Source organism: Sturnira hondurensis, unplaced genomic scaffold (assembly GCF_014824575.4).
Source record: "Sturnira hondurensis isolate 20B ecotype Veracruz unplaced genomic scaffold, ASM1482457v3 Scaffold0007578, whole genome shotgun sequence".
NCBI classification, from domain to species: Eukaryota; Metazoa; Chordata; class Mammalia; order Chiroptera; family Phyllostomidae; genus Sturnira; species Sturnira hondurensis.
Genome location: NW_028080209.1, coordinates 1,321,007 through 1,341,226, shown reverse-complemented (window position 1 = coordinate 1,341,226; position 20,220 = coordinate 1,321,007). Strand labels below are relative to the sequence as shown.

At 46.6% G+C, this 20,220-nt stretch overlaps 1 protein-coding gene and 1 long non-coding RNA gene across 6 annotated transcripts in view; one reads left to right on the top strand and one right to left on the bottom strand.

Moving 5' to 3' along the window:
• Positions 1-6,707, bottom strand: part of LOC118991503 (uncharacterized) — a 14,345-nt gene extending 7,638 nt beyond the window's left edge. For all 5 annotated transcript variants that reach the window (XR_005067431.1, XR_005067432.1, XR_005067430.1 and 2 more), the window contains exons 1-3: positions 6,563-6,707; positions 1,491-1,542; positions 644-756 (exon numbers count right to left, since the gene is read on the bottom strand). This is a non-coding gene — a long non-coding RNA (uncharacterized LOC118991503). The remainder of the gene's footprint in view (positions 1-643; positions 757-1,490; positions 1,543-6,562) is intronic.
• UQCC2 (ubiquinol-cytochrome c reductase complex assembly factor 2) lies at positions 6,426-20,220 on the top strand. Its single transcript, XM_037052779.1, has 4 exons — positions 6,426-6,610; positions 15,588-15,662; positions 16,567-16,636; positions 19,270-20,220. The coding sequence occupies exons 1-4, from the start codon at positions 6,473-6,475 to the stop codon at positions 19,395-19,397; spliced, it is 411 nt and encodes a 136-aa protein (XP_036908674.1). The 5' UTR covers positions 6,426-6,472; the 3' UTR covers positions 19,398-20,220.

The window sequence follows — 20,220 nt, the reverse complement described above, 5'->3', positions numbered from 1 at the left end:
AAGATGAAGGAAAAACTAAAATGAAGGCATGGGTACCAAGAATTAGAGGAGAGGGAGAAACGGACAATACCAAACTGAGCACCAGCTAGGTAGGCTGATCTGCAGCCAGGCTGGGTCCTTCTCATTATGCATTGCTCAGAACTTCTCCCTTCCATCACTAAACTGCCCTGAAATGAGACATGAAGTTTGACAGCTAACGCAAGAACAAAACCGAGAAGTCTACCTGCTCCTGCTTGTTCATCTTCACTACTTCAAAGATGAGTATAGTAGAGACAGGGATGTGGGTGGCGGACAAATGGCTGAGGAGACCTGGCTTTATATTCTGATGTTCTCTTCCAATTCTTTTAGTTAGAGACTACCATGGGCCAGGGTCTGTTGTCAAATAGCGACTGGTACTGTGAGGCAAAAGGGAACCAGGAGTGGTGGGGCTGCTACTTTAGCTCTGGGCCAGGGGCCACAGAGGCTTCCCTGGGGTGACATGACCAGAGAGCAGAGTGAAGGGAGAGAGGCAGATCCATGAGTCAGATGACAAAGTGTGTCAACAGAGCTGAGGGGCCTTGGAGACATTAGGGTACAGTACAGGACCCACTGAGGCCTATCCTGACACACCTCAAACACCTGTGTGTCTTGAAAAAGAGCTCACCTCCAGGTAAGCTAGCAGTCACCTTTACATGGGGCATCGTATGACCAACAGCTTTGATGCAGGCCCAGACCCACTTTTTATGGTAATTCATGGGTGTTGTGGCCAATCATTTCCTCTGGGTAAGTTAAAAGAAGAAAAATGAGGCAACCTTGCCCTACAATATGCTAAGTATTTAATTCCTTTTTAATGTTTGCATTATTAACACCAGCATTTCAAAACAATATTTTTACTTTCAAGCAATTTAAATGTGCAATTTGGTGTCTCAATTACTGGGATCATTGTAATTGAAAAACTGAAGCCGCTCTTCTGCCTCCCCGCCCCCCCCCCACAGTGCCTCCTTTACATAAAGATTCTACAAAGAGTGATCTACAAACAGTTCCAGGAGGCCCAAATACCCATTCCAATGGCTCAGGGGTGAGGCCCTGGTGGAGTTTTCAAGCAGCTGTAAGGGCCGCTGCAATCTTCATTTGGTGTGGAATGAATGACAGCTGGCAGGTGGGTGTTAAGAGGGTCATCAATGCCCTGGGGAATGGCACTAGCCAAGCCACATCCCAAGTAGTACCTATTAATGTGCCCGGAATGGCACTGGGTGACCCCCAAGCCAGTGAGCACAGACTCTGGCTCCAACCACCCAGAGGCACAGGGGCGTGGGGAATAGGAGGGCTAGGTGTAACAAGCCAGAGAAGACCCTAGAGCCCCTCAGGAAACCCCAACGTGTACAGAAGCACATCATGCACACAGTTCACAACCATAACACTTCGAGGAGGCCAGAAGAGGCATCAAGTGGGCAGAAGCATGGACTCTGAAGCCAGTCAGCTGGGGTTCAAGTCCAGGATCTGCCACTTACCAATAGGTAATCTTGGTAAATCCTTATCCTCCCTGTGCCTCAGTTTCCATTTCTGTAAAATGGGGATAGTAGGGGTACTTATCTCAGAAAGCCACTGTGAGGACTAAATGAGTCAAGGTGCATAAGACATTTAGAATAGCGCCTGGCACACAACAAATACTCAGTAAGTGATAATTTATCACTATGATTCCATTTTAAGATGAAGGACTGAAGCTCAAAGCAATTAACCCACCCAAAATTGGCTTCCCCTCTGCCCAGAAGCCACCCTTGCCCCTCAGGTGACTCAGATCTCTCTCAAACACAAGCCCCTCCAGCCACCCAGACCCCACTCCCAGCCCAGTCATGGTGGACCCAGTACCCTGACTTTCTCTCTGGCACTTATCACATCTGAAACTATTTTGTTCATTTAGTATATGAATTCATAAATAGAAAACACTAGCATTATTCTTATGTGTATGCTTTCTTGGTTGTTATCGGTCTCCCTGCACTTAAAGGTAAAACTCCCAAAACCAGGGCTCGCAGCAGTCTTGTCCACCGCAGCTGAGGGCTGGCTTCCTGGGTGTGTGACCCGTGCAGTCACACACTATATTTGTTTAATGCTCTGCTGTTATGAATGAATGAATGAATGAATGAATGAGCAAGCCCACATTCCAACCCAGATCTGTCAGACTCCAAAGCCTCACCAGTGAACCACTAAACAAAAACACGCCTCCAGTGAGGGAAAGAGCATTGGGTAGGGGAGTCTGGACCAGTGACAACCCCAACCTGCCCCAGAAGATGCTGTGCTGGGGAAGGGAAAGCCTTCGAAGGAGATTTGGGTTCCCCTGACATCCAATTTTTCTTCTCAACCTGTCATTGCACTTGTGCCTCAAGTTGGGTGAAAACCATTTGCTGTTATTCTTCCTCTTGCTGAAGACAGAAGGACCTCAGTTACTGCCTCCCAGGACAGCTGTCTTCTGCTAGCCCGGTACTCTTCAAAGTCACAGCTATGGCAGAATGACAAGGCAAAATGACAAGTCTTCAAAACACCCACCACATCCCTAGGTGCCTGGAGCTTGACAGTAAATAGATAAAACCCTGGCCTTTTGGGCATGGGGCAGCTATCAAAATGATCTCTGCAAAAACAATAAGGATGGGACAGGGATGTAATACTGGGCTGGAACATGGTGGCAATGCCCTTGAGTGCATTTTCCACTCCCCCTGAACTGTCATCTCAAGTGGGCACTCCCCACCCCAAATTCACTTACTTCAAGTGGACATTGAACACCTTGGGTCCCCAGAGGTTTTCATTTGATAGATCTTCACTCTTAACACCTCCAAAATAGTTCAAAGCTGGTCTGTGGTAAAACCACCCATTGATCTTTCCTCAAATTAGTCTCCTCCCTCTTTCTTCTCTGTCCCATTCCTGCAGCAGTGCTGGCTCTTGAGGCTCAGGGTCCTTGCACTCCCACTTACCCAAATCCTAACTATTCTTCAAGGCCCAGGCAAATGTCATTGCCTTCAGACGCCACCCCTGATCTTTCTCCCCCACTCCCCTGAACAGCTAGAAGTACTGTTTCTTTCTCCAAACTCCCTAGCATTCTCTAACACTTCAATATAAGCCACTGTTGCTTTTAACCTTGTGTTTTGGTTGTATATTCAATTTCCTACTCCTGGAGGTAAGGTAACAGTCTCCTGGACAACCCTTGACAAAGTAGGTGGGGCAAGAAAAAAGAAGTTTGGAGGCAGTCAAGCGTAGTCTGCATGGGACAGTCTGGGCTAAATGCAGGTCAGTGAAGATGCAGAGGGGGCTTTCTTAAGGAAAATCTGGAATGTGAGGGTATCTTTTGAAAAGAAAAATCAGGACACTCCACATAATGATGCAGATGGAGATGTGTAGGTGAAGGATTGGTTTTTTAAAAAAGGAATTTCCGATCAAGACAGTGGCATAGAGAGACATGGCTCGCCTCTTCACACAACCACATCAAAATTACAACTGAAATACAGAACCACAATCACGCAAGAACATCAGAAATCAAGATGAATGGAAGTCTGACAACTACAGAATTAAAGAAACTACAACCACCCAGAATGGTAGGAGGGGCACAGACACGCAACAGGCTTGTCTGTCACATGTGTGGTGAATAAAAATTCGAGAGGGTTATTGGGGAGTGAGGAATCCCAAACCCACTCCAGGCCCCACAGTCCAGCATTCCAGTGCCAGGAAGATAAGTCCCCACAACTTCGGGCTGTAAAAATCAGTGGGGATTGAGTCAGTGAAAGAAACTGTTGGAGCCCCAAGCAGTTCCTCTTAAAGAATCCACAGACTCACCTACTCAGACTCACTCCCTCTGAGCTCCAGCACCAAGGAGCAGCTTGAAAGGCACCAGTGGCATACGGGGAGAAACTGAAGTGTCTGGCATCAAGGTGAGAGAGACCATTGTCCATTTTCTAAACCTCCCAACACAAAGCCAGAAAGCTGGTGCCATGTCTGAGACTCCACCAACCTGGTTAGCACTGTCTGACCTGCCTTGGAGATTCCCAGAGACTCTACTCCTCAACTTACAGGCCCACTCAAGCTGGTTTTCCATATGAATGGCTGGTCTTGGCTCATGCTTCACAACTTCCTAAGTCCTATCAAACAAGCAATGGCTGGCCTCAGTAAGCCTCAGGCCCAGAACTAGCAGCAGCCAGCCTAGATTCACAGCTTGGCTTGGCCTGGGAATCTCCAAACCCACAGCATAAGCAGCAGTCATCTTAGATTGCTTTATAGCTCAGGCAGGGTGGCCCCAGACAAAATATAGGTGGGGGCTGACTTTGGCCTGCACCACCTGAGAAAACCCAGGGCCAGTGCACCCAGTGGACAGCTCCAGACCATGTCAGAGCACCACCACCCTGCTCCTGCACAGCTGATCCTGCACAGAGGGTGGAGGTTGGTGGTCAGTGGTCACAGCCAGTCCTTACAGCTGACTGGCCTGGGTAAATCTCTCCCATTGACCTGCCAACAGCAACCAAGGCTCAACTACAAGAGGAGGGTGTACTCAGCCGATTCAAAGGGTGCACCTTGAGTACCCAGTTTGGGTGATAGGGGAGGCTGAGCCACTGGACCCTACAGGACACCTACTATATTAGGCCACACAACTAAGACACGGAGTCAAAGTAGCTCTATTTAATACAGAGAAACAAACACAGGAAGGCTGCCAAAATGAGGAGACAAAGAAACATGGGCCAAATGAAAGAACAGATCAAACTCCAGAAAAAGAACTGAACAAAATGGAGGTAAGCAATCTATCAGATGTAGAGTTCAAAACACTGGTTTATAGGGATGCTCAAGGAACTTAGGACCTCGACAGCATAAAAAGACCCAGTGAGAAATGAAGGATATATTAATTGAGATAAAGAACAATTTACAGGGAAGCAACAGTCAAGTGGATAAGAGCAAGAATCAAGTCAATGATTTGGAACATAAGGAAGGAAAAAACAACCAATCAGAACAAGAAGTAAAGAGAATCCAAAAAAAATAAAATGAGGATAGTGTAAGCAGCCTGTGGGACAACTTTAAGCATTCCAACATTTGTTTCATGGGGTGCCAGAAGAAAAGAAAGAGCAAGAAATTGAAAATGTTTCAAAAAATAATGAAAGAAAACTAATTTGGTGAAGGAAGCATGACCCATGGACATAAGCAGTGGTGGGGAGATTGAGGGAGTGGGAGGTACTGGGTGAAAAGGAACAAAAGGGGGAAAATGAGGACAACTGTAAGAGCATAATCAATAAAACATAATTTTTTTAAAGATTTTATTTATTTATCTTTAGAGGGGAAGGGAAGGAGAGAAGGAGAGAAGTACCAATGTATGGTTGCCTCTCCTGAGTCCCCTGCTGGGAACTGGCCTGCAACCCAGGCATGTGCCCTGACTGGGAATCGAACCTCGATCGTGTGGTTCGCAGGCCCAGGCTCAATCCACTGAGCTACGCCAGCCAGGGCTAATAAAACATAATTTTAAAAGTTTATAAAATAAAAACAAATTAAGCAAACAAGAACAGCGACAGAATCATGGGAACGGAGTGTTTTGATGGTTGCCGGATGGAAGGGGAGTATGGGAGAATGGGTGAAGAGGCAAATGGGTAACCTTCCTAAGGTTACCTAAGAGGTAACTTCCCAATTAGGTAGTTACAGAATAGCCATGGGGATATAAAGTACAGCATAGAAAATGGAGTAGCCAAAGAACTTATAAGAATGACCCATGGACATTAACAATGGTGAGGGAATTGCCTGACGGAGTCGGGGGTGTTGGGTGGAGGGGGGCAAAGAGGGAAAAAATCAGGACAACTATAACAGTATAATCAATAAAACATAATAAATTAAAATTAAAATTCAAAAATGTTTTTCCAAATATTTCTGCCCCAGCTAGGAAACCTGTGCCTCCCAAGGAAACATGTCTGGCTTGCGGAAGAGGCACTCATAAGGGATTTAAAAGGGCTGGGGAGACAGTAGGAGAGCGCTGAATGAGGAACCGTAGCAGAGCACCAAGTGGTAGTGACAGGTGCCCGACTATAAAGAGTGAGAATGCAGCAGAGCATAGGGTGAGAACCACCTGTGCGAGCTCCGTGGTTAAGTTCAAATACACCTTCACCAAATATCAACCAGTATTTACATGCCAATGTATTCATTTACACAAATTACCGTACACAGTTCTCCGGGGAGGGTTTTTTAGTCCACAGCTTGTGCAGTTATTTAAAAAGATAAGTAAGTAAAGCTGTCCCTGGGGTTTTCACGTCGGATTTGCCCTGGTTGCTTGGCGGGTTCCAGGACAACCGCGGCTAAATTAACTCCCCTCAGAGACAAGGCAGCAGCGCCCCTACTCGGGGAGCGACGCCGCGCCCGCGAAATCGCGCATGCCCACTCCTCCCCGGCCCCCTCTACAGGAAGCCTGGGAGCCTTACTGCGCAAGCGCCATAGGCACGGCTGACTCCTCCCTCAAGGGCGGGCAGAAGCGGGGCTCAAAATGGCGGCCGGCCGCTATCGGCGTTTTCTTAAACTCTGTGAGGAATGGCCAGTGGACGACACCAAACGGGGCCGAGACTTGGGCGCTTACCTTCGGCAGCGGGTAGCACAGGCCTTTCGGGAGGGAGAGAACACCCAGGTGACTGGACTGTGGGGTCCGCCTTCGGCGGGGAGATGGTTGGGACAACGGGAGAGGGAAAAAACGAGGCAGGGCGGAGTCAGCTAGCGGGCTAGTGGCGACGCTGTTGCGCATGCGTGCACCTTCCCTCCCTGCTCGGACGTGCGTGCTGACCTTAGTGTTCCCTGGGGAACTTCGTAGAGCGACGGTCCTACGTTATATTCAGTGCTGTCATCTGGCTGCACATTGGAGTTATTGGAGAACCTTTTAAAAAACATGGCTGTCTGGACCATTCCGCCTTATTAAATCAGAATATCTGGAAGTGGTGTCTCGGCCCTAGTTTTTTAAAAAGCTCTCCAGATAATTCAAAGTCCAGCCAGGGTTGGTGGTCTACCACCATACCGGTCGTAGATAGTGACATTTCTAGGCTTATTTATTCCCTAACACAATCCCATTACCTCCCAGTGTTGTGCACTGACTAAGCTGATTGCTAAGAACCTCTTCAGGGCCCCTGCTAAGCTCTTAAATGCCCCCTAGGCCCCTGTAGCAGGTTTGGGTTCTCACCCATACCCCTTTGTGTGAGTTCGAGACGTAATGTTCTTGTCCTTCGCAGGTTGGTTCAGTGGTGGGATTCATTCATTTGTACATGGTGTATTTTTTGAGCATCCGCCATGTTCCAGGAACTAGGCTAGGTGCTGGGGAGACAGCAGTGAATTAGACAGTTGAGATTTCACCGAATGAAGATTAAGTTCACATTTTAGTTCAGGACACAATAAAGCAAGTAGACATACATAAGACCGTACAGGTAAGTACATTTGACCCTTGAACAGTGTGGGGGCTAGGGGCAAGAAAACTACCCCCAGCAGTCAAAAATCCATATATAGCTTTTGGTCCCTCAAAAAAACTACTACTAGTAGCTTACTGTTGTCCAGAAGCCTTACTGATAACATAATCAACATATTTTGTCTATATGTAGCATAGACATATGTAACATAGTTTTGTCTATATGTCATGTATAGACAAAAAGACATCATCTATATATCATGTCATTTATTGTGTTCTTACAATAAAGTAAGCTAGATAAAAGAAAAACTCATAAGAGAAAATACATTTACAGTACTGTACATGTTTATTGAAAAAAATCTGTGTATAAGTGGACCTATGCAGTTCAGACCTGTGGTGTTCAAGGGTCAACTGTACTATGATAGATGTAAAATAGAGTAATATAATAAAGGGGTAATATTAGTTATGATAGGTAAGGCCATACTGATGAGGTGACACATAGATGAGACCTGAGGAAAGAGTAGTCAACAATGTACCTTTGGTGGGAAAGGAATTTCAGGCAGTGCAAAGGTCCCGAGGCCGGAAGCCATTTGGCAAGTTAGAGGACAGAAAGAAAGCGACAGTGACTGGAGAGTAGTGTGGGAAACGGAGTTTGCTAAGAACTGAGGTCAGAAGAGAATAGAGGAACCAGGCACAGTTGGGTCTTAGAGGTACTGGTTGGGAGTTAGATTTTATCATAAGGCCAGTGAAAAGCCATTGGGTGTTTTAGTCAGGGGCTTGATGTGACCTGATTTACTCCTTAAAAACGATTACTCCGGTTGTATGTAGTGAATGGATTACGAGGGACAAGAGTAAAACGAGACGAGAAAAGGCCATCATGGTATCTCAGGCAAGAAAAGGAGGTGACTTAAATGAGGTTGGCAGCACAGATGGAGTGGGCTGCATTTGGGTTGCAGTGGAAAGGGTGCATCACAGAACTTACTGATATATTGGATGTGGGTAAAGAGAGAAGAACCAAGGCTAACACCTAGGTTTTTTTGGCCTGAGCAACTAGGTGGAAGGTGGTACCATCTACTAAGATGGGAAACACTAGATGAGGAATAGGTGGGGTATGGAAAAAACATCTTCAGTTTAGTGTTAGACACATTAAACTTGAGATGCTGATTGCACTTGCTTCCAAGGGGAAATGTCAAGTAGGCAGTGTGATATTTGAGCCTGGGGTGCAGGCAAGAGGTCAGAGATACAAAATGTAATACATACATGAAGTCTGAAGAAATGACTTTTGCTCAATTTAGCCATAACCCGTCAAAGCAGGAACTTGGTTTTTTCCAACTTAGCCCAATACAGAGCCAAGCCAGCCCACTTACTGGAGCAAGAACATGCCCAGTGGCATCACTGAAACTGATCACTGAGTGGGTGGTGGGCATGGATGGAGTGTCTGGCTCAGAGCTTTGAGGGGCGGGGGTTATACTACACTGAAGACCCTCTCACCTCTTGGTCTTCACCAGCCCAAAGCATAAAGATCTTTAAGGCAAGAATCCTATCTCATCCCAACTCTGCAAACCTCTAGGGCTCTGCTCCCTACATAGTTTTGGTGTGAGCTTCCTGACAATAGAGATGTTGCCATTTTACCCACCCCACATAAAAGACATTGGGTAAATGTCTGAATGAATAGACAAAAGAAATGGTTGTGGCTCATGAGGCATATCATTGGGGTCTAGTTGCATGTGTAGAGGAACTAGATGGAGGGAGTGAGGAGTAAGAAGGGAATATTTGTATGTTCTGTGAGGTTGAGTGGTGAGAATTGATATGAGAGCTCACTGTGTAGGGAGTTTCAGGAGCCACAGACAAGGGACAGAACCTGACCCTTAACCACCAAGAAGCAGACATTTGAGCAGATACATGACTTACTCTGTCTGCTGAGAGAGGCCAACATAGGCGAGATCCTTGGGGAGTAAGAGAGTATGACATTCACCTACTAAACTGTAAATGTAAGACAAGCCAGAAAAGGAGGATAGAGCTTTCTCTTTCGGAGTTGTCATCCTTTGTCATTACCTAGGGAGACAGTTCTGATCAATAGAAGACCACACAGGTTTGAGTCATAACCACAGATACAAGTCCTGACTCAGTTGATGGCTTGGTGGCCAGCTGCACAGCAGCCAATACATGCATCCCTGGTAGGGTGAACCAGTGCATCATGGTGGTAGCAGGCACATTACTCAGGACCACTGTCATAGTACATCATTCTGATGTCCTTGAAAGAACCTTGAAAGGTGGTCTGGTAGACTCTTTATTAAGCCAGCAGCAGGCATTAGACCTGGTTAGCTGATCAGTGTATAGCTCCCCCTTGGTTATGCCAGTTGCCAGAAAGAAAGGACTGGAGGGGAGACAGCTCTGCTCCACAGCCTTTTTGTTCCTCTAGAGGAGGGGGACAGGCAGCCGCATGGCCTTCTACATTGACAGTAACACTGAACACATGCTCGCACACATTTACTGGCATGATCTCATTAATTTAATCCTTCATGCAGTTGAGTCAAGTAGCCATCACTATTTCCATTTTATAGGTGAGGAAACAAAATAACACAACTTACTTAGGGCCCTTTGGGAGTTAAGAGGCAGGAGAAGATAAGTAGAGACAAGCCCCACTTTCTGTCCTGGCCCCATCTGGTGTGGCCTTCCTTGGTGCCTGATCTTTCCTTAGCTGCCAGTCCACCTGAGTTATTTATTCTTGTTAGAAAGGCCTCTTGTTCCATGAACTTGAAGCTACTTCTTCCCCTCATTCCATGCCCAAATTTTTTTGACCATAGACAGTTTGGGCAAACTATTAAACATCTCATGTGTTTACCCACCTACTTTTCTTTGGCCCAGCCACTGTCTTCCCTGGGGAGGATGGGAAGTAAGATGGTCCTCAGGTGGGACACAGCGGCAAAACGCAGAACTCACCAGGAAACAAGTTCATCATTCAGATGCAAAACCAGAGTCCAAACACCACTGCCTCCATTTATTTCACCTCAGGCTGCACTTTGGGGAGTCACGGTCCCTGCCAAACCCAACAAGAGGGAGGGGTGGTGAGAAGCAGGAACACCCCTGACACCTCTTACACCTACTGTCCTGTTGTGCAGTGATGTTTATGGGGTTTGCCCCATCTACAGCTTCCTTAAGAGCACATGTGTTCCCTACAGCACTGAGAACTTAATATGAGAATCACAACGCTGGGGAAGGTGGCAAAACAACTGTCATTGTTGTCTTAAGAATAGGGAACTCAAGACCTTTGTGGCTGCACCCGTCCTGTTAGCCAGGCCTGGTGACCAGCTCCCCTCTGTGATGTCCTGTAACTGGCGCTCAGTTGCGTGCTGTGCTGGGCCATGTTTGATTTTTTTATTTCGATCCTGTCTTGTCTCATCAATTGCCAGCTTCTCCAGTGCTGAGGCTGGGTCTTTATTTCCTCCCACAGCCTCCTAACAGAGCACTGTACATAGTAGGTGCTCAAGAAATACATTTTCTATTGAATTAAGGGAATTGGTTTCCATAACAAAATGAACTCATTTCAGAAGTTCATTACCAAGTCATGAAAGCCTTTTTTCATAGATCCTCCTGGACTGAATCCAGCTCTACCTTAATTAGCAAAACAATTTGTGGCACCCTTTCCCAAAAGTGCTTATGGGTCCCTCTGTGTGACTAGAATAGGGGCCACTGTACCAATTGCTGTCACCACCCAAAATTCAATTTTGAAAATCCAAGTCAGTGCCTGTGGCACCAACGTATATGTATATGTATAAAAGTTTAATAAGGAAACGAAATTTACTGATGGCTGAGCAGGCGAAATGCAAAAGAACAAAAGTAGAGCCATAAAGGACACTGTCAGTTGAACATCTATTTTATTCACATTTAGCGAGCAGAGCTGAATTTTTCATAACGTCCCACTGCTGCATTTTTCAGACCCAGCATCGCCATTAGTCCTCAAGTGTCTCTAATCTCATTAGGTGTGAATGCAAAATCAGGTAATTTAAAGCCTGTATATAAGAACATTTCTTTAAAAAACAACATTCTTTAAGGGCATGGTACATTTCATCAGGAAAACTGTGTTTAAAAATTCAGGAATGTTCATGCCAGTGTCTGTGAATGAAGTGTAGTAAGCAAGACTTTTTTTAATTGTGGGGCTCGGTTTGGGTGTTGCGAGCGGCTAGGGCTCGGTCTCCTTAGGTCACAGTGACTAGGATAGTAGGTGTTGGCATGCGCGGCTCATGTCACCTCCACAGAACCACCACCACAGCCTTCTGTTCTGACCTCAAATGGGAAGTTGAGTGACGAGTTCATTTTTTGGTGATCGGTTATTTATAGGTGTTTAGGTGTTCAATTCCTTGGTTCCTCCTGGGATTGTTAATTGAGCTCCAGGCATTATGTGAAATATGTAGCACTGTCTCTTTGTTACTGAAGGAATTTTAAGAGGTTGAGGGAGCCCAAAGGGTCGCTGTTTTTTGTTTTGTTTTGTTTTGTTTTTTCACTCAAATCCTCTGTCTTTGCTCTTCTGGGAGAAATGCTCTGGGAGGGTGAGCCTGCCCTTTCTGCCCTCCTTGCCCCCTTCTCACTGTCCTGCTCACACGCTTAGGGTACTGTAGGAGGTGGCTGAGCAGCCCTCTGAGAAACTAATTCTCGCCATTAGAGAAGTTAGAGAAGAAGCAGGAGGAAAACTGGCATTGGCAAGATTTCTGAGGGTGATGGGGGGTCGACGAGGGAGTGCTGTCTCAGTGATCCAGCAGCAGGAGCCCCAGAGAGAGACGCTGGGAGGAAGGCAGGTCAGCCTTCTGGTGCCTTTCCTAAGAGCGTGGTCAGATGGTGGTAGGAGGGGGTGGTCCTGAAGAGCAGTGATCAGGTGAAAACAAGTGCAGCCAACAGCTGCTCACTTGGCAAAGATCAGAGGCCCCGCTGAACCAGCCCTGGAGTACTTGGTGACCGCTGAGAGCTCTCACAGTCTGGGCTGCAGGTGTGGGTAGGTACAAAGTGAGGGTCAGTGACTTTCCGTCCCTTCCTCACTTTCATTTCCAGCCACACCCCAGCAGTCACAGAGGCAGCACTGATCCCCGACCATATCCTAACTGCTGTTCCCTGGGCATGTGCTTGCACTGGTTTTGTGCCTGGAGAGCCCTGCTCTGTCCTAGCAAACCCCACTCATTCTCCACTGGGACCCTGTGGCAGGTCCTCCCCGGCCCCTGGGCAGTGTAGATGCCTCCGTGCGCCCGCAGCACCCTTCATTCCACCATCACCCGGAACGGCCCGAACTGCCCTCAGTTTATGAGATAGAGGCCTGTGCTTATACAACCGTTTCCTACTAATAATAGTAACAAAACTGGGCCCTCACACTCATCAGTGTTCCTGGCCCCAAGTTCAGAGCAGCCCAGGCATTACCTTAGTTACCCTCACACTGCTCTGAGAAATAGGGGCTATTATTAACTTCTCTGTCAAAAGAAAGGTTAAGTTGGCCAGTAGCTTCAAAAATACTAGTACTTGAAAGACAAAGAAAGGCCCCGGAATTGTTTGTACATGACAGATAAATGCAACAGGGGATCCTGGGCCAAGAGGGGTTTTTTTGTCCTGTAAAGAGTCCTACTGAGACAGAATTGGAGTATGGATGATGGACTAGATGAAAGTGTATCAGTGTGAAATTTCCTGAAGTCAGTCGTTGAACTGTGGTTATATAAGAGAATGTTCTTGTTCTTAGAAAACATGCTGAAATCTTACAGAGCAAAGGGACTTTGTGTTTTACCTTATTCTCAAATGCATCAGGAGAAAAATATGTATATGCACATATACAGAATAATAAAGCGAATGTGGCAAAAAATTTTTGAGAGTTGGGGGCAGGAGGAGATTGAGGGATTGGCCCAACATTCCAGAGCTGGTTGGTGATGATGCCAGGATTCAGACCCAGGCGATCTGACGCCACTGCTCTCCACAGCCGTGGAGACTGCTCACTCTGGGGACCAGCACACTGTAGGTCCTCAGGGCATGTCTCTGAAATTTATAAGTAAACACATTTCTACAGGTGTGTAGAGAGCAAGCAACAGATTAAAAATGCACAATTATCTTTTCATAACCTACATAATAGTCTTTAAAACTTTGTGCTGGTGTTGTTCTCTTTTCCCTTTGTGTCTTGTACCTTCTGTTCCTCTATCTCCCACGGAAGCTCTTACGCATGCCCTGCTGAAGACTTATATTCACTCAGCTCTTCCTGAGTGGGCACTGCAAAATTCTGTCCCAGCTGGGCTTTCCCTGGAAATGCAGCCCGCCTGGCAGGGACTCCAAACTCAGTCACAGTCTCACAGTTTTCCATCAGTTCTGTGTTTTCATCCCTTATCCCCAATCCACTCAGATAATGCCTTTGATTATTATTCAGCAAACACTGGCTACCTCCTCAGCCCATAATCCTTTCTGTTCTGATGTGCTCCCAGGCTATTTTGATGAGTGGGCCGAACCCAGTGATGGATCAAGTAGAACTAAATGAGTTAAATACAGGGAGGCAGAAGCAGAGCTGCCTTAGTAAAACGCTTAACTGATTTATTTGTGCTCTGCCTTCAAGAAAGGATTTATTGGGCAAAAAGTCTGTTTAGTTTTGTCCATAAAAGACACATTTTTCATTTTCACCAATAACTTTATTGATTTCGATATTTTGAGTACGGCTATCTCCCACGTGGTGTAACGTGGGTCGTTCTCAGTTAATGTCGTAGTTTCACCACTGTCAACCCCAGCTGGTCTACCTGACCCTGGAACATCTTCCAGCGCGAAATCTCCAGCACGAAACTTCACAAACCACTTTTGACACATTCGATCCGTCACAGCACCTTCTCCATACACTGCACAAATCTTTTTTTTTTCGCATTTCTGTTGTTTTTTTTTTACACTTCTTGAAATAATAAAGCATAATATTCTGAAAATGTATCTTTTCTTCCATCTTCAGTATTAAAATGGGTACAGAAAATTCACCAATTTGGGTAAGATTTTTTTAAGTGCATGCTGATACGACAGCTGTCACAATATAGTCTAACAAAATTGTTTCAAATGAAGTTAAAGACAACTAAGAGCTACTAGAACCATCTTACAGAAAAAAACAAAAGGAACTTTTTAGCCAACCCAAATAAGTTGGAAAAATGCATCATTCGAATTCTGGGGGAAAAAAACATAAAAGAGAAAGTTTTGTTCTGGGGAGCTTTCAGAATCTTGGCTGAATAATGTAAGGGACTACAAATAAATTATAGCAGGGGCAGAGGGAAGGGCTAGAGTTTAAACTAAGAAGAGGTATGAAGGATGAATAACCACCTCTCGTCTGTGTCTTCCCTTGAATTCCCAGCAGAGATATCAGTGTCTTGGGGACCCAGAATATTTCCCCACTTCCCTGTTTCTCTTCGCACAGCCTCTGTGTTTGGGGCCTTGTCCTTTTTAGCAGGACCTAACAGAACTCTCTTGGTTCTCTTCAACTCAGCTCATCCTAATGTACGTACTTCATGTTCTTTCCTTGCAAATTACAAGAGCTCTCCACTTAACACAGCTGAAGGCTTAGATGATTTTTTGACTTTCATAAAAGAATATTTAATACATTTCAAAATTTAGCTCAAAAGCTCTTTTCTTTTGCTCCAGCTCAGGTTCTTTTATCTGCATATTCAAGCCCTTGGCCACAAGTGCTGGTCTGAAGCATAGATAGTATCCCTGCCTCCTCTGCCTTGCTCATGCCAACTCCTCTGCCAGGAAGGCTGACTCCCATGTGTCCTTCAGAACCCAGCTTAGTCTCACTTCAGCCATACACTGACCATGTGCACATGGGGACACCTCCTGGGAGCCCACACTGCCCTTAGCATTCTCTGTGAGGTATGCCCTTCTGGCATTGCATTTTCACTGTGATATCTCCCGCTGAGCTGCTGCCCGTGCGGTGGTTCACAAGGCACAGACATGCTCAACAAATGTTTGCCAGTTGATATGACTTTTTCTGCAGGTCAGAGACTTGAGGTGGAGCCATTACTCCAAAAAGGTGATTTCTGTTGCATAATAGTGGGGAGTTAGGGGGCTTAGGCCAGGTTTGCTTCCTGTGGAGCAGAGAGGCCAGTGCTGAGCTCTTGCCCTGCTTCCCGTGAATGTCTGATTTTAGGAGGGTGCTCCGTGGAGGTATAGTCTGGTGTAGGAGGCAGGGCTTGTTTGCTCACTGCCATGGGGGTTCTTTGTTTTTCAGATTGCAGAGCCTGAGGCCTGCGAGCAGATGTACCAGAGTTTAGCACGAATCCATTCAAACTATTATAAACACAAGGTGAGTGGGCCAGTCTTTTATATCCCCAGCCCTCTGACTGAAGAGGACCTATAAGAACAAGTGAAAATCTGATTATACAGTGTTTTGTAAAGACTTGTGATTTTGCTACTTTCAAATGTAACCAGTAATTTCATCCAAGCCAACAAAGGGACCTGGTGGAGGCATTTAGGTCACTTAAATAAAAGCTATTTATAATCTTGAACAAAAGCCATGCATTATATATGCCAAATGTGTGCTTCTGGGTGTATCTGACAACCAACTGCTGGGTCCTAGATTTTCCCATCTACTCTGATGGAAGTGGCATTTCCCCACACTGGTGACAAAGAAGGGGTGACTGGGGAAGACAGACCAAATTACATGGAATGTAGTTTATCCTAGGCTTTAAAAGTGTGTTCAGTAATTACCCAAGTACACAGGGTGGGGCCAAAGTGGGTTTACAGTTGTGAGTATGCAAAAGAGTTTATTCCTGCATGATTATTGATTAATTATTGTATTATTTTCTATATGAACAACTATAAACCTATTTTGGCCCCACCCTGTACATGGCCAAATGCCTATCCTACATGGAAAAGGATTTCTTCTGAATCCTCACAACTCAAATGTGGTTCAACAACAGCAGTGGGGCATTGCCTAGGAGCTGGATAGAAATGAGAGTCGTGGGCCCACCCATCCTTCTGAGTCAGTCTACCATTTACGGAGAGGGATTCCCCTGCATGTTTAAGTTGGGGCTGCCTGCCGCTCTCTGACCCCCAGGTGGCGCTGCTCTTCTCCTTGCAGGGCTTCTTGTTTCAACACTGGAGGCCCTGGCAGTGCGGTTAGAGAACCAGGCTTCTGGTTGCAGGCAGTGCTGCAGAACTAATCCTCTCTCTCCTCCCTTTTCTTCCTGTCTGCCCCACATGACCAGTACCCTCGCCCCAGAGACACCAGCTTCAGTGGCCTGTCGTTGGAAGAGTACAAATTGATCCTCTCCACAGGTATTGAAAGCACAGCTCTCCTTTCTGGTTGGTTTGCAAATGATTCTTTGAGTGCCATAGGGAATTGTTTAATAAGACAGATATGCTAGATGGAAAGTCTTGTGGAATAGCCCAGAGGAAATTCTGAGGCTACAGGGCCTATACTTTGGCCATAGAATATGGGGGTGGTCAAAGGCATTATTTGAAAAAAGAAAACCCATTTTTAGAGCTTTTAAATTCAAGGCTGGGCAGCAGGAAACGGGGAATACGTATTTGCCGAATGGAAGTAGTTGAAATCAGGCTGCAAGGAAAATAATTTTCTTTTTATGATCCTGAGGGGGCTTTATAGCGAAGGTTTTAATTACAACAAAAGGCTATTCAGTAAACATGTATGGGGGTATCCACTAAGAGTTATCTGGCCCAGTCTGTGGGTTAGAAGTGGATTTAAATAGGTATGTTTGGGAGTCATTGATAAACCATGATTAAACCAGAAAGGAAATACCCTGCCTAGCCCACCCCTCTACTTCCCGTCTCCATTGTCACTGATGAGGGGAGCCTGGGTTGAAGTAGGCAGGTTCTGGAAAATTACTATTTTTATTGCCAAGGATATCATATACAAAAATAGGCTAACCTTTTCTGAGAGGGCATGGCCCTGAAACATCCGCCTTCTGGTGGTACTCTAGAAGTTTCTCTTTCTTATTCCTCTGGCAGCCCTCAACAACTACATTTTAGGGTTTTGGCTTTCCAGAAAACTCCTATCCGCTGAGCAGACGCACACCCGGTGGTGTCACCTGCTATCATGTCACCTGATCCTATTTTCATTACAGGACCTGGAAAACTGGGTAAAGATATTTTTGCTCTGCAGGATTACCTTATTGTCAATGTTTCAAAAATACGTACACATATATAAATTTATTCCTATGTCCCTGGGTCCATGAAATTACCAACATTGATGCAGTGTCATTGTGAGGACCCGAGAGTTTGAGCAAAGTTTGAACTTGAAATTAGAATGGAAATAAGTTCTGGAGGGACGTCTCTGAGTAGGGAGGGGTCGGGCCGAAGTGCAGGAGACCAGCTGTAGACCCCCAGCCCCCGACCTGTGCCACTGCTTGTTCTGGCCTAGAGATCGGCTCCAGGAAACTTGCTGATGATTAATTCGTCTTCACAACAGGCCTCATATTTCTGTTGTGACTGTGTGGAGTAAGCTTACCAAACGTTTCCTCTGACAAGCCAGGAAAATACCTGGCAGTGTGTGTAGTGAGAGGATTTGAGGCTTGGGGCCTTGGTCTGGGTTCCAGGTGTGACCATCCTGGACTTGGGGTCACTGGAGGCTAAAAAGGCCTCACGGCTTGTTAAGTAGTCAGGGGTCCATCCCTCAGCATCCTGCTTTGTGCCCACAGTGGAATCTGGCCTTGTGGGAAGTCCCAGGGCGGGATGCTGGGCTCGTGGCTGAGGGAGGGCATGTGTCTTAATTTAGTCAGGAAACCACTAACAGTCAAGTTAATAAATGGCAAGTCACCTTTTTGTTCAGAAAAGCTATTCTCTTTCTCTAGAACTTCTGTTAACATAAAAATCCAGGCTATGAAATTTAGACATTAGGGGAAAATCTAAATGTAATATACAGGTAAAATGAGGTGTAGAATTTTAGCCCTGGAGAGACTTTAGACCAGTGGTTCTTGACTGGGGCCATGTCCCAAGGGACATGTGGCAACGTCTAGACACATTTTCAGCTGGGAGTGGGGTCAGGGTTCTGCTACTGACATCTAATGGGTAGAGGCCAAGATGCTGTCAAACAGCCTACAGCCCCACAACAAAGAATCATCTGGTCCAAAATGTCAGTGGTACCACGACAGAGAAACCCAGCTTTGGGTCCGTGTGTGTGCACACGTGCTTAGTTAGATAAGGGCCCCACCGCCTTTCACGAGCCCCCTGCTGCCTTCATAGCTATGAAGATGGCCACCTTTTCTTGGGTGCAGGCCAGACGCCAGGCAAGCTACCTCCGTGATTTCCTTTAATCCCTACAACTTTTGAGGCAGGTATTTTTATCTCTACCTTGCCAATGAGGAACCTGAGGCTCAGTGGGTAATTTGTTTGAGAGGACCCAGTCAGGAAATGATAGGTGGAGATGATGGCTCAGATCCGTCCCCTTCCCTGGTGCCTGTTCAACTCCACAGCATGTGGTAGACCCACACCACCCAGGTTCAAGTCCCAGCTCTCCCACTTCCTAGCTGTGTGACCTGAGCAACTTACTTAACTGTCCCTGTGCCTCAGTCTCTATGTCTGAAAAATGCAGACAGTAAGGCATGTGTGGCATAGGCCATGCCTTGAGTTGCATGGCTGACAGCAGTGTGTTTCTTTGCCCGTGCATGTGGGGCTGGCATAGAGGGTGCAGCGGAGACACTGATGGCATGAGGGCACCGAGGGTGCCGTGTGCTGGGTACACGCCTGGTGTGCAAGTGCTCAGTCCACGCTGCTGGTTACATTTCCCTGTGGCCTATCTGCCTTGCTTTTCAGAAACTAGGTCCACACTTCCCTTTTTCCAGGAGTACACTGTGAGAAAGACAAAGCGTGCTCATGCGAAGGCCTATGGGGCCAACATGTGTAATCAAATTTGAGACTCAGTCTCTTTTCTGTTTGGTCTTACCCTTTTGCAGACACCCTGGGAGAGTTCAAGGAAATGAATAAAGGCATGTGGAAGAAACTACAGGAGAAGTTCGCCCCCAGGAGTCCTGAGGAGAAGCATAAGGCCTGGGCGCAGGTTTTATCTCGCCCGCGAACCTAAGCATGGAGTCTTGTATGTCGTCGTCATAAATAAAACTGCCCTGGTTCCCCTCACTCCTTGGGGGTCTCATCTAGCCTCCACAGAGAGGACGCCCTATGGTTCCGGAGAAAGCTTCAGCCTAAGAGGGATGCCCTTGAGCATCTGCCCTGCCCATGGTCAGGATCAGGGTCGGGAAATGTCTGGGAAAGAGGAAACAAAAGACTCTTTCGGGGCCTCTGGGCAAGGTACTTCCAGTGCAGCCATAGGAGCCCCACCTGTCAACAGGGGTCTGGCTGGTTTCTGGCAAGGTTCTCCAGTTCCCTTCTGTTGTAGGAGCTCTGGTAGATAGCCAAAAACAGCAGTAAACGTGGAAAAAGGCATCCTGTCACAAACAGCAGGAAGTGGTCAGCAGAGATGAGAATAGCCTGCTCAGCCCCCATTTCCATGACTCAGATAGACAGCGTGGTCCTCTGCTGCTGGCCTTGCAGAAAGCCCATGTTCCAGGTTGGTTTAAGGGACAGAGTGGAGCTAGAGGGGCCTTGGCCAGCAGGGTCTTGGGCTGTGGTAGCTTCAGCCCTCTGGGCAGGTTCTGTGGGAGGCCACAGGGCAGGGGCACCCTGGCAGGGACACGTGCGTCAGTCACTTTATTGCTTATGGAACCTTAGCTCTTACTAGCAGCCTTTGTACCTGAGCTTTTGTCTGTTAAAAAGCAAGCCGAGAAGGGTTAGGGCAGGACCAGCAGTCTTGTGGGGATATGGAAGTGAGCTCTTCAGCATGTTTGCACCTGGACTCTTCAATGTGTTTTGGAATGCACACAATAAAATGTGTAGGATTATGACCAAAA

Bases quoted from the DNA above. Each gene is read 5' to 3' on its own strand.
- UQCC2 (XM_037052779.1), top strand. From the start codon at position 6,473: ATGGCGGCCGGCCGCTATCGGCGTTTTCTTAAACTCTGTGAGGAATGG. The intron at 6,611-15,587 runs GTGACTGGACTG...TTTGTTTTTCAG, and splicing joins GGGAGGGAGAGAACACCCAG to ATTGCAGAGCCTGAGGCCTG. The intron at 16,637-19,269 runs GTATTGAAAGCA...ACCCTTTTGCAG, and splicing joins CAAATTGATCCTCTCCACAG to ACACCCTGGGAGAGTTCAAG.